Source organism: Lasioglossum baleicum, chromosome 4 (assembly GCF_051020765.1).
Source record: "Lasioglossum baleicum chromosome 4, iyLasBale1, whole genome shotgun sequence".
In the NCBI taxonomy this organism is placed as follows: domain Eukaryota; kingdom Metazoa; phylum Arthropoda; class Insecta; order Hymenoptera; family Halictidae; genus Lasioglossum; species Lasioglossum baleicum.
Genome location: NC_134932.1, coordinates 14,351,803 through 14,370,227, shown reverse-complemented (window position 1 = coordinate 14,370,227; position 18,425 = coordinate 14,351,803). Strand labels below are relative to the sequence as shown.

Genomic DNA, 18,425 nt, shown 5'->3' with positions numbered 1-18,425 from the left:
CGGATCTAAGTATTCGGCTTTTGAATTGAACTTTCAATCAAGCTCGACCGTGCTGAGCAATATTTAATGCGACTAATAATTAGCGATCGAAACAGCAACCGTCAAGCTCTTTATTCAACTGAAACGCAATCCCGGTTTTATCGAATGTTTCATGGTCAATCATAATTAGACGGATCTTTATAGAAAATAAAAATTTTCTTACCTGATTTGCAACAAACTTGAGCGAAATAGAAATTTATTCTTTTTCTTCATACGTTTTATAGATTGAAAATAACATGACAGTATCTTAAAATTCTTATGACGTTTTTACTGTTTTAAATTACACCTACTCATTTTTGTCATAAATGCATAAAATATTTATTTATTTTATAATTGAAATAATTGCTAAGAAATAATTGCTATGTATTTCACTTACCCATTTTTGATAGAAATGATTAGGATTTAAAGCAGTAGACGGATTAAAAAAATTTCGGAACTTCAATGCGTATTAGGTTCAGGATCTACTTGATCAGGATCTACTTGACTCGTAGATCTGCTTAAATAAAACATTCTGAAAATTCTGTAAACCAGAGTGGTATAGTTTATTATATATATATATATTTCGTACATCCGCGTTTGGAATTTCATTAAATAGTTGTACAATTCCGATTTCTTAAAACGAAACAGTTATTTACAGTTGCTTAATTGTTCTTTAATACTGCGTTCTGTACAAAGTATGTCTTACAAAGAAAATTTTCAAGTAATCTGTTCCGTTTATACGGTTCTACAATGTTCAAGACGTTCGTTGGAAGAAGTCAGAGATTTTTCGTTGTCCCGGTTTTTTGCACAGGAAATCTCGTCTAGGAGGTGTTGCTGTAGAAGTTTCGCTCAAGATTTTAGACTCGCTTGTACTGTGCGTTTTAGGCGATATCGCCATCGGTTCGCTCTCAACTTTTGTTGATGCACCGCAATAGTCGTTTGTCTGATGAGAAATCAATTCCGGTTTCGTATCTAACAGTTCCAGAGCGGATAGTCGATTCTCTTGAGTCGTTCTAGTTTGCGTCGTGTCTTCTAAAATTTTCCATAAAGATGATTTCCTCTTCTTCTCGGAACAGCTCCTATCTTGAGGATGTTCTTCCTTCTTCCCTGTACTATCTCTGCCTTGACTTCGTTCTTCTTCTGCCCCAGCTTGCGCGTGCCCCTCGATTATGCTTTCCGTTTTCCTCTCGCTCGTACCTTCGTCGCAACCAAGCAACCATTTCTGTATTTGCTCCTCCTCCGTTTCTGGACGCTTAAAGTCCGTATAAGTACACTTCCTGTCGTCTATGCTAACGCTTTTGCTTCTCTTGAAACCGTGTTCCTTCGCCGCAAAGTTTCTATTCGTTTGACAATTCGGGTGTTGCGTCGTGGGCTCGTTTTCAATTCTGCTATACAAAAATCTGTAGAAATCCGTTTTCCGAGATATCGCAAACTCTTGGTACTCTAACAGTAAAGAAAATATCTGGGCTGAAAGAAAATAAATTAAAATGATTAAAAGTACAAAATATATTAAAAGGGGATTCGAGTCGAGATACCTATGCTCGTCTCAAGCTTCACAAGAGTCGAATACATCTTGGCTATGTCGTCTCGCAAATTTGTGTCGCCGAAAGTGAAATAAACAACGGATCGTCCTGCCACCGCTGCGGCCATCATCTGCAACAGGACTTTCAATTTTGGATTTCCTCGAAAAGCACCGCATCCCCAATTTCCGGTCGCCACCGCGGGCAAATTGTTTCTCATATTTTCACATCCAGCAAATCCCGCGTACGCCTGTACAGAATAATATTATTAGATACGGTACAGCTAGCGTTGTAATTATGTTAAAGCATTTAATTTGCAACCTTGTTAAGTTCTCTCCTTATATTACTGATATTGAATTGCGACTGTGGTTGCCTGAAAGAAAGAGCGTCTATGGCAACAACAGTTGTCATTCGCCTTCCGCTGCTATCCCTTGGTGTTTCATCGATGTAATCTCCCGTCCATTTAAAGGTGTTACTGTAGCCTTTGCAGTGACTGTATCTCTCGACACCGGAAACAATTAGGGCCTCGGTCTCGTCTAATTCTTCCGTAACTAGCATGGTTACCAACAACTCGGGACAGATTACAAATCTGATTTCCTCTTGCACGCATCCGAAGCCAAGAACACCGCCACCTACGTACCTGAAGTGATATCAAGTTTTTAAATATGTGTTTTAATTCATTTAAAACTTGTAATTAATTCATTTAATACTTGTTGGCAAAGTCCACTTGCAAGAGTCCAGCTCCTTCCGATTCTATCGTTCCTTTGCTCGTGATGTGGAGTAATGGCAATTTTTCTACTCGTTCGTTCCATTTTGGACAATCTAGTTTCGGAATATACCGTCTTTGTATCGTTACCACACCTTCCGGGGCTGCTCTATCACGATATTATAGTAAAGTTCAAATTCGATTTGTCATTCGAATAAAATTAAGCTGATACACCGTTTTATTAAATACAAAATGCACCCACCTTTTGTCGTTACTCTCCTAAAGTAATGAAATATGCATTTAATTTTTTCCATCACCGACGGACATCTATTCAATTTGTCCTTCCTATACGCTGAGAACAACCTGAATAAATTTATACATTAAAGAGGAATCTATGCAACTATATATGTATGATTATTTCTTAATCTTTACCTATTGAAATTAATATATGGATACGTTCCGTATTCAGACTGCGGACTCGTCGAATTTCGTTTCGGGAATGTACAGAAAAATGCATTGGCTAGTAAAGAGGCTATTTGTAATTGGCTAAGACTGATCGTTCTGTTGTTATGACGTTTCAAGAGAGGTACAGCTCCTGGTAACAAAACAGGAAGCTGCAGAGCTAATTGAATCATCTTTGGCAATAAAACCTCGAAAAAAATGTTCATCTCTTCCTCGATGATTGCCTGTAATTAAAAAATGAATATACAGTTGATATATTAAAATTGGAACAAGAAAAGACTCGATTGTCACCTCTGAAAAGAAATGATGCAGTGCTGAGAAATTCCAACGTTGTGCGTATATATGATTATAAGAAAGTATTGCTGACTCCAGTTGTTGCGACGACATAAAACTTTGAAGCAGAGATTCTTGGATCATTTTCCATCTTTTGCGGTAACGTCGAGGTCCGCCCTACAGTGATATATCAGAAGGAATATTATATTACTCATAATTATTGTAAATAATATTACATATTGGTGTATACCTCATCTACCGGATATACATTGAAGTCCGAATGTGGCATTCTCACATAATTCTGACACCAAGCATCTGTTTTGTGAGAAGGATAAGGATTTGGTACTCCGTGCGCGGGCAATGGTAACTGTTTCGTAAAATTCTCTGATTAGAATATATTCTAATATGCTCTGTATATTCTCTAATATACTTATAAGTATGATAAAGCTCTTCTTTTAAATCTGCTTTGCGTGTACGATTGCAGTGCTGCTGCGATACTAGAGAAGAGAGCAAAGCGTCGAAATACTGGGCTAGCAAGAAAGTAATTTTGGTATTTTAAAGTGAAATAAAACCCAATTTTTTTATTCAACCAATGAAGTTTAATTGATAAAATATTGTCCATTTTGTACGATGATCTCTTGCCATCTTTCTGGTAGTTTACAAAACTCTTTGAATGGTAAAACAGTCACCAATGACGATGACCTGAAATTGTGCTTGGCTCAGTTTCTTGCAGATAAGGACCAGAAGTTTTGTGAGCACTGAATTATGAAGCTACCAAAAAAGTGGAAAAAGATCATCGAACAAAATGGAAAACATCGTATTGATTAAACTTCATTGGTTAAATAAAAAAATTAGGTTTTATGTTTCACCTTAAAATACCTAAATTACTTTCTTGCCAACCCAATAGAATGTATATTTCTACAGTGGAAGTGTTGCACTGACGACACTCTCTTCGCTGGTGTCGCAGCTTCAATGTACTTGTATTCTTATTTAAGTCTCACCATTACTAACACTACATGAGACGAAGAAGGAGAAATGTATGGGAGTTCCTGACAACCGTATACCCCTAAACCTCTACGAATCTGATCCATGCTAACGCCTTTCCAGCTTGGAGTATCCTCTGAAGTTTTTGGTTCGTCCTCGTCATTAGACATCTGGCTTGCTTCGAGAAGTAAAATATAATTAAATAATACATTGAAAGAAAAGCACATATATATGATTGTGATATATGCGAATCTCTTACAAGGATCATAGTGTTCATAGTTAAATGTATCATTCTGTACTTCGTCAAAAATATCTGACAAATATAATTCTTCGTCGATTGCTCCAGGTTGTGACATTGTAGTGGTTTAACTGCAAGTATTCCAAATAACATCAAACAAATATAAACAACAATAGAAAGTATATAAATGGTTAAAGCAATAAAATAAGAAGTTATAACATTTTTACGTACGAAAATAAAATTGTACAAACGAAATACGCAACGTGTCTTGAAAATATATTATTCGTTCAGATAACGACAAATTAAGCAACAACTCGTTTGCCGCCACAACTGCTAATGACATGAAAATTTTAAAAGGAGAACGTGAGATTACCACACACGAGATGAATCATGAGATTGTGGTAAGAGGAAATAATATTTAATAAACGTAACGAGAGGAGTATTTACACTTCATATTTTAATATTATTCGCGATTGCAGAACCAAGCATGACGCGTCGCAAGGATTACAATTGCATGAAGCATATACAGTCTGCTAGAACAGGTCTGTTCAAGGGAAATAATCATTAGGGAAAGGGTATCTTTCAAAGTTGAATCACGACGATATAAAATATATTTAATATCTGTCTTAAATTATTAAAAGAATTAATGAAATCAGTGATATTCCTGTGTATTATAAATAAAGAATTATAATGCTTTTCTTCGGAAGTAAGAAAATCAGTGTCCTAGAAATCAACTGCTGGTAAATTGGAATACTGCGTTTGTCGACGGTATTTTCGTCCTTTCGGAGTCATTATATACAGGGTGTCCTGTATCGAAACAATTTTCTTTCTTTGAATAATATCTCATTAACTACATTAGGTTTAGGACATATGAAGGTCAACACTTTTATACTTAGAATTTATCGATCTATGGTATACAAAATAGGACATCCTGTTTAAAAAAGTAGATTGATCTTCAGATCTTCTCCACCACTCCATCCACAAGAAAACAATTAATACTACGTAATGTAGCCCATCATACCAAACAACTTTTGTAGGAACACTTTTTTGATAACGACAACGTCTTCCGAGATATGTATCCTGCTGATCTAACTTAAACAGGACACCCTGTATATTACTGTCTAAAGTAAGTGAGTAAGACAGACGTACGTTTTATGTTGTCTCACCCCATGTGTCTAACAAAGCGAGTCTGTGAGGTTACCTCACAGACTACTCCACTGGGGTAGAGTGAAGGGTAAAAAGGAGTAAAAAAGAAAGTGGAAAAGGCAGGAGAAAACGATGATCCTTCGAGAACCAATATCACCAATATTCTATATGTATTATGATAACGAGATAGTGGAGCCCTGGGACAGTTATATTGGCGCGAAAGTACCAATATTGTACGGGGTGTTCCACTTTATCGAGTATTTTACTTTACTGTGGCTAAAATCGCCGCGCATGCGCGAGAAATCTTTGCCAATGTCTCATTGTCAGCCTGAGATATTGGCCAAGATTTCTAGCGCATGCATGGCCAGAACAGTGACGTATCTAGTGGCTACCATATCAGAATTATTTTCCTTCGAATAAGAATCAATTAAATTTCTCGGAGTGTTCATATTTTCTCAATAAACGAAATAGTACTTTCAGCAGCAACTTCTATTAGAATATATCATTGTCTTATTGGTCCCTCAGGCAAATCGTAAATATGTATGAGTCAAAAATAATAATAACATAAATTGGCACCAGAAAAGTAAGCAAAAGCTTACATATATACGTGCAACGCGCGTCTTATTTTACACACTACGATAAGAAAATGATAGCTACGCACTTCTGACTTCTGACTCTCCGCGACAGATTTTGTTGACCCATGAAAATTGTACTGTCTTTATCACGTTGCAGAACAATGTTTTATACTATTTTCACCGCGATAAATCATTACAGTTATCTGCCAATTCGCTGAGCAGTGCCGTCGAGTATGGTAGGTAAGTTACAGTGACCAAATTATTTTACGTTTCATTCAATGTAATCATCAGCAGTACTTGTAATACTAGTGTTCGTAATATAAAAACAATATGGATTAGTCATCGATTTCTCTAAATCATTCAGCAGTTTTGGTTGAGTTGTGAAATAATGAATAAAAATATAATAAAATGTTTCACGACTGCACAGCTGGTTTATAATTTGTCCGGTTGGTAACGCAGTGACTCATGCCATCACAATACAATGACAAACGATCACGGATTCATGGATTCATCCTATAATAATGAAATTCCGTAGTATCGAGGACATACCAATTCCCTTTTATAATTAATTTAATTAATTTAATTATTTAATCAGACATCGATTTCGTAAAACTTTCTTCACATTGCGTAAATAGCTGTATCACATAATAGCTGCATATGTATATCACATGTACATATATATATATATCGTACCGGAAATAGAGCGCCGCGGTACATACTGCATCGGTTATAATGGTAAAAGGGACTAGGGACTAGGGACAACAAAATCGTATATACCCCGACGGCACACCGGCTCGGTTTCAGCCTGGCCCCTGTGCACAAAAGGGCGCGTTTTCCGCCTGCCGAGGGCTCGAGCCCAGGGCCTGCCGGCCGGGCTAGGATTCAGCCGATTTGCAAGATTGCAAGGGTGCGGGATTCGCGTTCTCATTGCGTGATAATACAAACACGGGTTTTTTCAGTAGTCAAAAACGCCAGATAAAGGTCAATCTAGGCAGCAATCGCCCTCAAAGGTCTTATTTATTAACTTATTATACTTTTGTCGGTAACAAGGGAGACTGCTACGCATTTGCAAAGTACTGCCACATTGATGCGACCCGCCCTGTGTCGCGCATGCGCGAGAAAAGTTGGGCCCAATCGAAGCACTGATTGGCCACATTAGTGTGATACCATGCTGCCCTCTCAAAAACAGGCTGAATCCCAGCCCGGCCGTCAGGCTCTGGGCTCGAGCCCCCGGCAGGTGAAAATCGCGCCCTTTTGTGCACAGGGGCCAGGCTAAATCGTCCTGATTTGGTCTCAACGCTGAGCCAAGCATTGCGTTAGCCCGTAACGTGTCGGGCTGGGGCTCGGCTAGCTGGGTCCGGCGGTGGGCTCGGGCAGACTGTGCTGTCGGGGTAAATACATAACGATATATAACTACATAGACATATAGAGATATATGTCTATGTATAACTATAACACATAACCTCTCAATAAAAATGATCGGCGCCGAATGGATCATTACAAATTGACCAGTGTCACGTCGTATGATCTACTTATAAGAATTGATTGCGCTCGCGCCGTTCAACTTGGGTTCCATAACCGACTGGACATGGAATCTTTGCGCAATAATGAAGCCGGACTTCTACACTTCCTTGCGATCTATTCGATCAATTAACCAATACCCGATAATGACCGCTCTTTAGCTATTGAATCATATCTGGAGGTTAGAAAATAATTAAACAGCGGATTTGATACATTTAAATTATGATAAAAATGAGTAGGTATAAGTATTAAAATAATTCTCTATCTCTGTCTCTATTTCTGAACATGTCCCGATTTCTGATCAGATAGTATTTATTTAATGTAGAAAGTGAAACAGCAAAATAGTTATACAAAAAATTATTTTAAATTAGTCCAGTATTTTTGAAGAAAATGCACGCGAACTACAATATCCACTACAATTTGAATAATTTCTGAAAAACGTAATAAATCAGAATTACTATGAAAGACTATTGCAAATTGCAGAAGAAGTATATAGTCAAAGTATAGTATAATAGAAGAGGAACATTGACCTTATACGATTTATCCACCGCATGGATCGTATGTTTGCCTTTCCTGCAATTTGCACTCGCAGTCTTTCACAGTAATTCTGATTTCTTACGCTTTTCAAGAAACTATTGAAACTAATTGTGTTTCGCGAGCGGAATAATTCGGGAGGTTGTTTGTTTAGCGGTTTGCTTATCGGATAGAAGAAGGTAGTTGTCCACTTAACGATAGGGGTGACAAAGGGAATATTAGCGGCGCAAAAACGGGGGAGAGAAAAAGGGGAGTTTGATATTGGCGCCCCGCCTGCGCGTAACTAAAATCAATGAGCACACCCGGCGAATGTGCCAGTGCGACTCCACCGACGTCGCGACGGAGCCGCGTTCGGTCTTTTCCCTTGTCTTCGAACGGTTTCTCGTCTGAGATTCCCCTGAAAGAGAGAGATCCGTGTGTTATCGTGCGATAAAAATCATGTAAGATTAGAAAGAGACTGCGATGCCGAGCCCGGAAGACATGGACCTTTGTACCGACAAGGTACTGTCCAAGGGAAGAATACTGCAGGAACTGACGAAAGCTGTCAAATTGGTAAGTGTCTGGTTCAGGCTCGGGGACGACGTATCAAGGCCATACGTCATCTATATACATCTACCACGTACATTCGCACGCGACTATATATGCATCTCCGGATTTAAAGTTGCAACCACCGATCGAACGATCCAATCCTCCTTATGTTAGCCGAAAAATCTTTTTCGGAACTTCTTTCTGACTCACTTCGAGATTCTCTCTCTCTCTCTCTCTCTCTCTCTCTCTCTCACTCTCTCTTATATATGTCTCCCTCTTTCTCCTCGTTATATAGATGCGAAAGAAAAGAACGGAACGAGTTTCGCGAGACATTAGGCCCGCTACACACATCCGTTTTTCTAACGTGCGGCGACCGTGCAGCAGAATAACCTGATATGCAATAATTAGCCAGCGGACTTGATGCATTTATGGCAAAAATGAGTAGGTGTAATTTAAAACAGTAAAACATTAGAAGAATTTAAATATACTGTTACAGAATTTTCAGCCTAATAAACATAAAGAAAGAAAATCAATTTCTACTTCAGTTTGTAGTAAATTTTTTGTTTCAAGATAATGTACGATCACATATCGTCGGCCTCATATGAAAACTGCCTAAGTGCACTTTTTATGAAAATTGTGGTTTCAGCTTCGTCTTGTTAGGTGCTTCAATTTCTACTGTTTGAGGGTATTTTTTTCTCAACTGCTTTAATTAGTGTCTGAATATAAACGTAGTTTGAACAAATCTCTGTGTAAAGCAAAATAGTTTCGTTCTAAATCGTTGTTTTCGCCTGCTGTAAAATGTATTTTTTTGGACTTAGGCAATTTTTGTATAATTCCGGAGCAATTCCGGTGCCGCACATTAGAGAAACTGATGGTACGACGGAACAGCTGAAATCGAAGCTGCACACGGGTGCATCGGTGTGCTAGTGCAACACTGCCCGACGCGTTCTATTGTCTCTCTCGTGTTTTTGAAAGCATACATGTGCGCCGAACGTCATCGCGATCTCTGGTTCTCCCTGGTTCGACCTGCGTCGCGGTTTTCCGCTGCGATGCAGCTTTGCCACTATACCTGTCTGTGTCTGCACCTGTCACACGGCCGTAACACGTCTCGTGTTGCACCGTTTGGGATCCATGCGGATCGATGAATCCGTTTTATGATATTTCGTCACCGCTGCGCTTTTTCTCGTTATCGAGATCGACCGTCAAAACGGTATTTTCGCAATCTCATCGAAGTGCGCGAGATCCTCCCTTTTCGCGTTAGTCTTTGTTTACGATGCACTTTCCGTGTTAGTTTCGATATCTTATTTTTTTTTGTATTATTCTTGGATCTGTTCATTCTCGTTTTATTTATCTTCGTTGAAGTTTCTGTTCTGACCTTTTCACATCAATGCATTCGAAGCACAGATACTAAATATTCAACCATCCAAGGATTCTCGATAGGGACGAGATAATAATAATTAGAAGTTTGCTCTTAAAAAAAGGTACGCCAGATTAAACAGCTGTTGCCATGCAATGGCTGCTATTAATTTTGGGTCGTCTGACTAGTAATCGACCTAGGGACGCTTCCGCGACCAGGATAAACGGTAGTTAATAGCGAGCTGCCTGCGATGTTACTTTGCCTTAAAGATATGGAATGTTTTGGTAAGACTGCGTTGAACAACATGGCATTTAGGAAACTATGAGGAATATTGTATTTCTAGTATGTTAACCCTTTGCGATCCTACGTCCAGCATGACTCCACATTGTTACATTTCTGACGGTATCTGCGTAGACCAGCTGGAACGCGAAACTGTAAGGGTACGGATATAGTGTTGCGGTGAAGATCGAGGATAGCGACCAAGTGAACGTTGCGATAAAATTAAACCAATGTATTAGGTTGAAAAGAAAGTTCATAGCGTTTTCAAATTAAGAATCGAAGATAAAATTAAGGTATTTATTCATATGCTTATTCAATAACACAAGAAGTTACCTCGAAAATGGCAGAAAGTAATAGAACAGAATGGAAAATATGTTATTGAATAAATGTATGAATAAATATCTGAATTTTAGCTTTCAATTTTAATTTACAAATGCTACGAACTTTCGTTCCAACCCAATAAATGAATGCTACGCTCACCTTACCGCTCTACCATAGTCACTAGACAGCTGATCTTTATGCAAAATAAAAACTTTCTATCTGATTTGCAACAAACTGGAGTGAAATAGAAGTTTATTTTCTTTCTTAATATGTTTAATAGGTTGAAAATTATATAACAGCATTTTTTAATTCTTCTAATGCTTTTACTGTTTTAAATTACATGTACTCGTGTTTGTCATAGATGCATAAAATCCGCTGTCTAATAATCACGTACTAAGATTGGCATGGACCGCAAAGGGCTAAAATTTAGTTGGTCAAGTCTACTAGCTCTTATGACAATTGAAAGTAATTTTGTTTTGCCCCGAATAGGTATATGCGCAGAGTATATATAGAACAGTAGTCTTGGATGGGGATTCCTGGTTGGTTTATTGGCTAGACCGAGCTCTGCGCCACGGACTACGTATAGAACGTCATGGATATTGGGGGACTGCTCGTGAACTTAGCCATCAAGACACTGTCGTTGTAATACACGCTCTCCAAGGTGTATTAACTTCCATCGGCAAAGGTTTGTGCAGTCAACGAGAGAAGTAGCAAATTTCTCTGAGCATGTACTAGCAGATCATTTTGATATACTTCTGAATCGATCGCTAAAGGTTCTGTGTCTTATAGGTCGAGCATGGCTTTACCACACACTTAGCGAAGGCAGCTTTGAAAGTTACTTAGCCTGTTTATTACGAGATACGAAAACATTGAAAAAGCAGTATTTCCCACATGCACTTGTTCGGGATGCCGATAAGACCAACCAGCTAGTTAATCTTCTTGCAGGTCTAGAGAATGTATCCTTCACGTTGCAACTGGTATGTAGCATAAAACCTATTCTACAACAAATTTCTACAAAGATTTTATCAGATTTCTATGCTTCAGAGCATCACGTTAAATCATTTTTCTTGTCATGATAGAAGCCAGAAGACGATATCGACGTGTGGTCGTCGGCACATTCTGTTCGTTTATTTTTTCGTAGTTGTTTCTCGATTTCCCTGGCGTTGATATCAGTATCACCCCCTGGTTACAATTATCGCAATAATAAATAACGTCTGTCACTTAGCGAACGTTGCATGTTCGGTGCAATCTGTTTATACGGATTTAAGGGGCAATAAGTTATCGCTCGAGTACACCTATTTTTCATTCATTCCTCTAATATCACCTTCTTTATTCGTTCATGGAAAATTCTTGGTCCCCGTATCTCCGCTTCGGGGAGTCCAAGTTGTTTTGTGTTTTGTAGTTCTCGTTAAGATTAATGATTATTTTCTATTTAGGATGTAACTTTCCTGGACACTTGCAATTACATGCCCCAGAGGCCTATGAGCGTAATACCTTCTGGAACGATTTTATCGTTACACCTTAGATCGTCCAGTGTATCTTCGAGCTTAGCGTCTCCCGGCGACAGTGGAGTTGCTTTCGATAGCGACATGGATCTCGCTAACGAGACCGATGCTAGCAGCTACAAAGAAGTAATTTCTAAAATTCATCTTGAACCCTTTCGTTAAAATGTTTGGATATATTTGTTAGAAGTGACTACGTTTCTTGACGTTTTTAGGAAGACTATAATCTAGAAGAGCTTCCGAAGTACAGGAACAACAGGTACAAGGCGATGATGAACGGTTGTCTGGAGGATAACAAGAACTTCAGTCCGAGCGACTCGAGCGAGGACGGGAAGACGCCTACGCAGTCGCCTGGGATGGTCTCTAAGTTTCAACCGACGACGGTGACGAAAAGCGACATAGCGAACCAGAACTTAACTAGGAAACTCGATGACAATGAGCTTAATTGTTCCAGCTTGGAAACATTGAAAGATTATGATTTTTATAGCAAGAGCCTAGACGAGTCCAAGCTAGACAAATCGAGCAATAAACTGGACAACGGTGTGAAGGAGTTGAACAAAAGAAGCACGTACTACAGCGACGGTAGTTACAGCTTCAAACGTAGTGTCGATCCGCGGAACTCGTACGTGATCAACAATGACACAAACCTGTTGGAGCTTAGCATGACCATCTCCGATTGCGAGAACATGGAAGCACCGTACGGCATTCTGAACACGATCAATATGACGGACGCTAGTATCCTATCATCTTCCAGTTCGGAGGCTTTGGTACAGCGGAGACAACGCAAGAAGAAACGTGGCGAGAGTAAAAAGCGCGTCAGCTTCCACGAGGATATCTTGAAGACGATGAAGCTGGACGATGACGAGAACTACGCCGATTTCTCGATGAGTTTCTTAACGCCTAACTCGGTCCAGAAGAAGACCGCGCAGAAAGGAAGATACAGCTGGTGCGGTCACGGCGATTCGCCTTATGTTCAAAAAACAGCGAGCACCAGGAACGCCCATTCCGATTATTATTCATACTCCTCGTCGTCGAGCGTTTTCGACAGCGACAGCGAGAAGAAAGCGTTGCCGCAGACGTGCGCGGAATCGTCGTGCCAGAGCCAATGTAAATGCGCTTGCGGTTTATCAATTTCGGAGCGGGGCGTGCCGGAGGGTCAAGAGGACCCGGGAAAGTCGTTACTGCCGAAAATGGAGATCGAGTTAGGGGACAACGAGGCGCAGGAAGCGTACATAGTGGAGAAAGCGTACGGGAACATTGTCGAGGACGCTCCGACGAAAGTCCAGATGCCTTATTGTTCGAGTTCGAAGAAGCAGTCCAGTTCCAGCGACTGGTCCAATGTAGATAGTATCGCTATGTCCGATCTAGACGAGCGTAGGAATAGCAGGCACTTAGCCTCGCCGTCGAAAAAGCGTAACATGACCTCGATTTTGACAGGAGAGAGTAGTAATAAATTAGCACCGCCACCGTTGAGACAGGCGCCCTCAAAAACCTCGTTGCTGAACAGATTCCTCAAGTCCATCACGGAGAGGAAGTTCGAGATCAAGAGGAACAAGAAGTCCTCAAAGTCGAACCCGCTCTACGTGAAAGGCGTGAAGACCAGCAACGACTCCTTTAAAGATTTCAATGATAATCTCGATCGAGAGATACAGGAGAACGTGGCCGCAGCCAAGCAACAATTCAGCGGGGAGAAAATCAGCCTGAAGATGCGGGAGCTATTCAAGAAACACATTTACAGGGATAAGACGGAAGAGCTGTACAAAGTGTACAAGATCCGCAGCTCATACATGACGAACGGCGACAGTAAACCGATGATCGCTCTGCTAACCGATAAAACATTGTATCTGACCGGCACGAAACCGGACCACACTTACAGCAATCAATTCGTTATTCCGTATAACGAGTTAGACGTGATTATGGTAGGTCTCTATGTACTCGGATTGTGTTGCGCCTAGACTAGGACTGTTACTTTTCCGTAGCTTCGACTCTACGAAGATTTGAAGGAACGAAGGGAACTTCGAAGTGTACGAAGTTTCGAAGTCTTCGAATCGTATGAAGTTGTAACTTGATCAATCTTTTAGCTGTGGTGGCGTATTTTTTTCAAAATGTAGGAGTGTCTGTAATTGTATCGAATATAACTTAGCAGCGAAATTTCGAAGTTCAAAACTTCGAAACTCCGTTTCTTTTAATCCTCTAATAATTTACTACAGAAGTTCGAATTTCGAAGCTTCGAAAATTCGATTCTCATCACCTTCGAAGTTTCTGAAATCAAAGCTTCGAAGCTTCAAAATCTTCGATCTTCGAAGGAAAGTAACACCCCTAGCCTAGACTGCGGATGTTTATGCGATTTTCAATTTTTGTGAACGAATTTTAAGAAAGTGGAATAAAATGGAATGTCATATTTTATGTCCTAGCATTTTTCGAAAATTTTCGAAAGCCATGATTGCATAAAGATCTGCAGTCCAGTTGCACCTTAGGAGTTTCATATTTTTCATAGGTAAATGAATGTTTCAGATCGGACCAAATGCACAAACGATATTGTTGTCGAACGCGGATTACGAGATGCAGTATCTTTTCTCCACCGGAAGTTCGGAGACTACGACAGAGCTGATCGCTTACCTGGAAATGGCGATGAGGAGATCTCCGACGAAGCCTCGACTTCCGGCAGTGAAGGAACTCAGCTACGAGGACATGCATACTTTGAGACAGTCGATACTCAGCGACACTGCTGTGCATCCAGTGCGTGTAACAAAATAGACGTACAGTATTCTTTCTGTAACCTTGAAAACTTCGGGTCTGCGGAGTCTTATTGTTAGTGGTAGGGATACAATTTTAATGGGTCCCAGTTATGGAGAGAATACTATACTGTAGTAATAATTAGACTGCGGATGAAATTCAAAATTGTAAGAAAATTTTGAAAATTGAAGATGTCAATATATGATTTCTCCTCAATTTTCAAATTATTAACCTTTAGCACTCGAGTGGTGACACAGAGTCACCACTAAACATTACTGTAGCGGTATTCAAAATATTCTTTACATTATTAAATATGTTGCTATCTAATCAATTCCTAAACATTTAAGTAATGTATGAGGTATTATATCAATTTTATATCCATAAATTGAAAAAAATCATATAGGATAGAGAATTATTCTAGGTCGGAAGAAATGTTTAATTTTCAAGTTAAGATAACTTCGAGCAAAGGGTTAAGGAAAGAAAGAACATTCTATTTGGTTTCTATTTCTTGCAATCGACGAAGATAATTTTTATTTTGCATAAAGATGCGCAGTCTAGTAATAATTTTCTGAGATGATCACGCAGCGACTGAATATTTCAGGACGAGAAGATCGAGCATTATAATCTGATTTACATGGAGGACGAGTACATGTCGCCTCCCAGTACACCCTGTGGACCGACAAAAGAGGGTGACCTCATGTACAGACCGCACACTTATCAACAGTTACATCCGAACGCTCCGACAAATCCCTGGGAAGCTGGTTACTTCGTCTTGAAGGGCGGCGTCGTTTACATGTTCACGGATGCGAATCAACGACTTCCGAAACGAGCGATTCCATTGAAGGGCGGTCTTTGTCAAGGATGCAGGAGGATCCCGAACTCCCATAGACCGCACACCTTCGAAATCCTTCTGAAACCGAACAAAGCCTTCCAATTCGCCGCTCCAGACGAGTACGTTGCTTCCGAATGGCTTCAGAGTTTCGTTCAAAGCGCGTCGGGACTGTTCGACGCGTCTGAGAAACGTGAACCGTTGCCGTGTAGCCTTATCACTACCACGAAGCACTTAGTCGCCATGAAGGAAGTGTTTCCCGGTAAGCAACACGGGCAAACGCTTTCTTGTGCCTCTGTCAAAGACCTGACGGCCTTCAGAGTACCTGTGACGCAACAATCTTGGTGCATACTGGTAAGTAGCCGGGCAAAGTAGACTCCCATATAACACTATGAAGAAGTTGTTTAAAATTACTGTGTATCTATATCTTTTGTGGCAGTAAGTGTACAGTCGTTCTTACGCAATGTTTTGTACATATCTTGTTTCATACACATTTTGTATATACAGTCTTTTTAAACAAGATTCTTTACGGGAGCTTTCATCTTGCTGGACTCTTCGAGCATAGATGTCAGTTCTGACGTAAATTTCATTTGTAAAGGAATTCTCGTGCCGAGAAGTTCACGAGAACAGCGGCGACTGGGTGATATACTTCACGAACTACACAGAATTGTGCAACTTCAGAGAAATTTTGGAGACGCTGTGGGCTAAAGCGCGTCAGGTACGTTGTCATTTCGTGGATAACAACGTGTAAATGTCATATCTGCCTTGTAATCAGAGCTGGTTAAAATAGTATGTTAAATATTAAATAGCGTACAACTTTAAAAATAAAATATTTTATTTGATGCAGTAATTTTTGAAAATAGTATTTTATTTTAAATGGTTTCTCAGAGTATTGTAACGACGCAAAAAGTAAAATATTTGATTTCGTGTTTCAGATTGTTAAAATAGAAATATTTTATTTTGTCGTTCAGATTGTTAAAGTCGAAATATTTTATTTTGTGGTTCAGATTGTTCAAATAGAAATATTTTATTTTAATTGTACATCTTATTTTTCAAATGATATTTTAAAATATGAAATAGTATTTAAAATATTTGTTTCGCCAAATAATGCCCACCTCTTGTAATGTAGAAAATGTTTCACCATGATCACTATCTTTCAGGGGGAATTTCCTATGGCGACACTTCCACCGGAAGACAAGCTTCACCGACGTTGCTCGGACGCTGGTAAAGAGCTAGAGCTTGCATGGCGACATTTGCTACCTTTGGAGATCGATTAAATATTATTAAGGTGTATTAATAGACAATAGTTAATGGCATCGTCGTATTCAGTAATAGAAACAGATGAAACATAAATGTTGGCGCTCCAGTTACGTGAATACCATCGGTATACATATAGATACGATGAGAGACAGATATATTAAAAGCGGCTGACATCAACTAAAGCGTCGACGTATAAAATATATAATTGCTCTCGAGATCGACGATCATGTTCCTTTAAGGAGTAATGGACGCTCGACATCGTACGACTATAGGATATTATTTAGCAGTACATAAATATCGATGTGCTAATTCAATAAAAGGGTGCAATATCTTTTTAATATCGTAAATCACCTTGATGATCTATCTCTGACGCAGAATTGTAATATATAATGGTGAGCAAGAGTATGATCGATTGTAACAGTTATATGAATGTCTATAATATTCACGTTTACTGTAAGAACTAATGCGCGTCCGTGGATGCACTATTGATATCGAGTGATTTATTCCGATGGAGAGAAATATTAACAAAATGGCAGTAAGGTGTAGAGCAGCTTTGGCAAGAAAAAAAGGATATTCTATAAAATTGCTTTCGAAGTAATCATATGACGTTATAGTTAACATTCCTTACAGTAATATCGATAACGATGAGGATAGTAATTATTACGATGCAGCTTTCCAACTTTATTTTTAATCTCTTTCTATGCGCGCGTGCTCTGTCGCTTTAACATTTCTAAGTCCTTAGTTAGAATAATAATATATATATTTAGGTATACCCCGCGTATATTAGTTCGTTTTCAATTGTACAGATACGGAACCATTTAATCGCGAGATATAATTATATCATATCGACCTTAAGGTGCTTTTATTTAATAACTTGGTATATCGAATATTCTATACTTTATTTCTTTGTACACCGTTAAAATCGAAAATATCGTCGGAAGTAAGTATATCGAGGATTGTTAGAGGCAAATGAAATTTCGTCATTCTCCTTGGGTATCAATTTTTTTTTTATGTTTTCTAAACGGTAAAAAGAAACATCGCGATTTCATGCACCAAAGAGATTTCGTTGAACGATCGAACTAATTATTACTATTCTAATGGATTCGTATGCTCTCTTTTTGTAAGGTCGTACCTTTTGCGTTACCAGAACTACGCGATTCGATGCAGTTTGTAAATCACTGTGAATAAAACTGTAACACTGTACGCATCGTTTCGCGTAAGTCGTAAATGATTGTGATAAAGCATTTAAACGATGAAACGTTGAATTACCTAAAGACTCTCTAATTTATGTAATCCCGACACGGAGTTCGTGTAGCTTGTTACACGACGAGGAAAGGAATTCCTGTTTTAGTTCTTAGCGCGTTCTAAAAAAAATGAAATTCAAACGTTATACTTTCTACAATGCTGCGCGTAAGCATATATTTCTTAAATATTCTGGTCATGGAATTTTTGCACAACGTTCAACACCGCCGTACTCGACCTTCAAAGTTGCAACAAAACGAATAAAAATAAAATTACGACTAGTCGACAGAATAAAAAGTGAAGAGATTGTCTTTTTCTCTCCTGTTCTGCTGAAACAATGTCAGTGAATTTGATCTCTCGTTACATTTTAAATAAAAAAGAAAAACAATGACCT

At 39.1% G+C, this 18,425-nt stretch overlaps 2 protein-coding genes across 7 annotated transcripts; one reads left to right on the top strand and one right to left on the bottom strand.

The window, feature by feature from the left end:
• Nucleotides 1-550: 550 nt before the first annotated feature.
• LOC143208249 (poly(ADP-ribose) glycohydrolase) lies at nt 551-6,134 on the bottom strand. 6 transcript variants are annotated; one of them, XM_076422485.1, is made up of 11 exons: nt 6,009-6,134; nt 4,223-4,332; nt 3,981-4,141; nt 3,230-3,346; nt 2,998-3,156; nt 2,677-2,930; nt 2,507-2,607; nt 2,249-2,408; nt 1,860-2,178; nt 1,554-1,788; nt 551-1,485 (listed from the first exon to the last, which is right to left on the bottom strand). In XM_076422485.1, the coding sequence occupies exons 2-11, from the start codon at nt 4,317-4,319 to the stop codon at nt 773-775; spliced, it is 2,316 nt and encodes a 771-aa protein (XP_076278600.1). In that variant the 5' UTR covers nt 4,320-4,332; nt 6,009-6,134; the 3' UTR covers nt 551-772. The 6 variants fall into 6 exon arrangements, with proteins under 6 accessions (XP_076278600.1, XP_076278602.1, XP_076278597.1 ...); XM_076422487.1 differs by lacking the exon at nt 6,009-6,134 and adding an exon at nt 5,351-5,369; XM_076422482.1 differs by lacking the exon at nt 6,009-6,134 and adding an exon at nt 4,433-4,935.
• Nucleotides 6,135-8,229: 2,095 nt separating this feature from the next.
• Nucleotides 8,230-18,423, top strand: Prd1 (pleckstrin homology domain-containing protein pruning defect 1). Its single transcript, XM_076422478.1, has 9 exons — nt 8,230-8,529; nt 10,952-11,147; nt 11,252-11,439; nt 11,899-12,093; nt 12,180-13,883; nt 14,479-14,703; nt 15,302-15,883; nt 16,128-16,247; nt 16,690-18,423. Exons 1-9 carry the CDS (start codon nt 8,440-8,442, stop codon nt 16,804-16,806), a joined length of 3,417 nt encoding a protein of 1,138 aa, XP_076278593.1. The 5' UTR covers nt 8,230-8,439; the 3' UTR covers nt 16,807-18,423.
• The last annotated feature ends 2 nt before the right edge of the window (nt 18,424-18,425 follow it).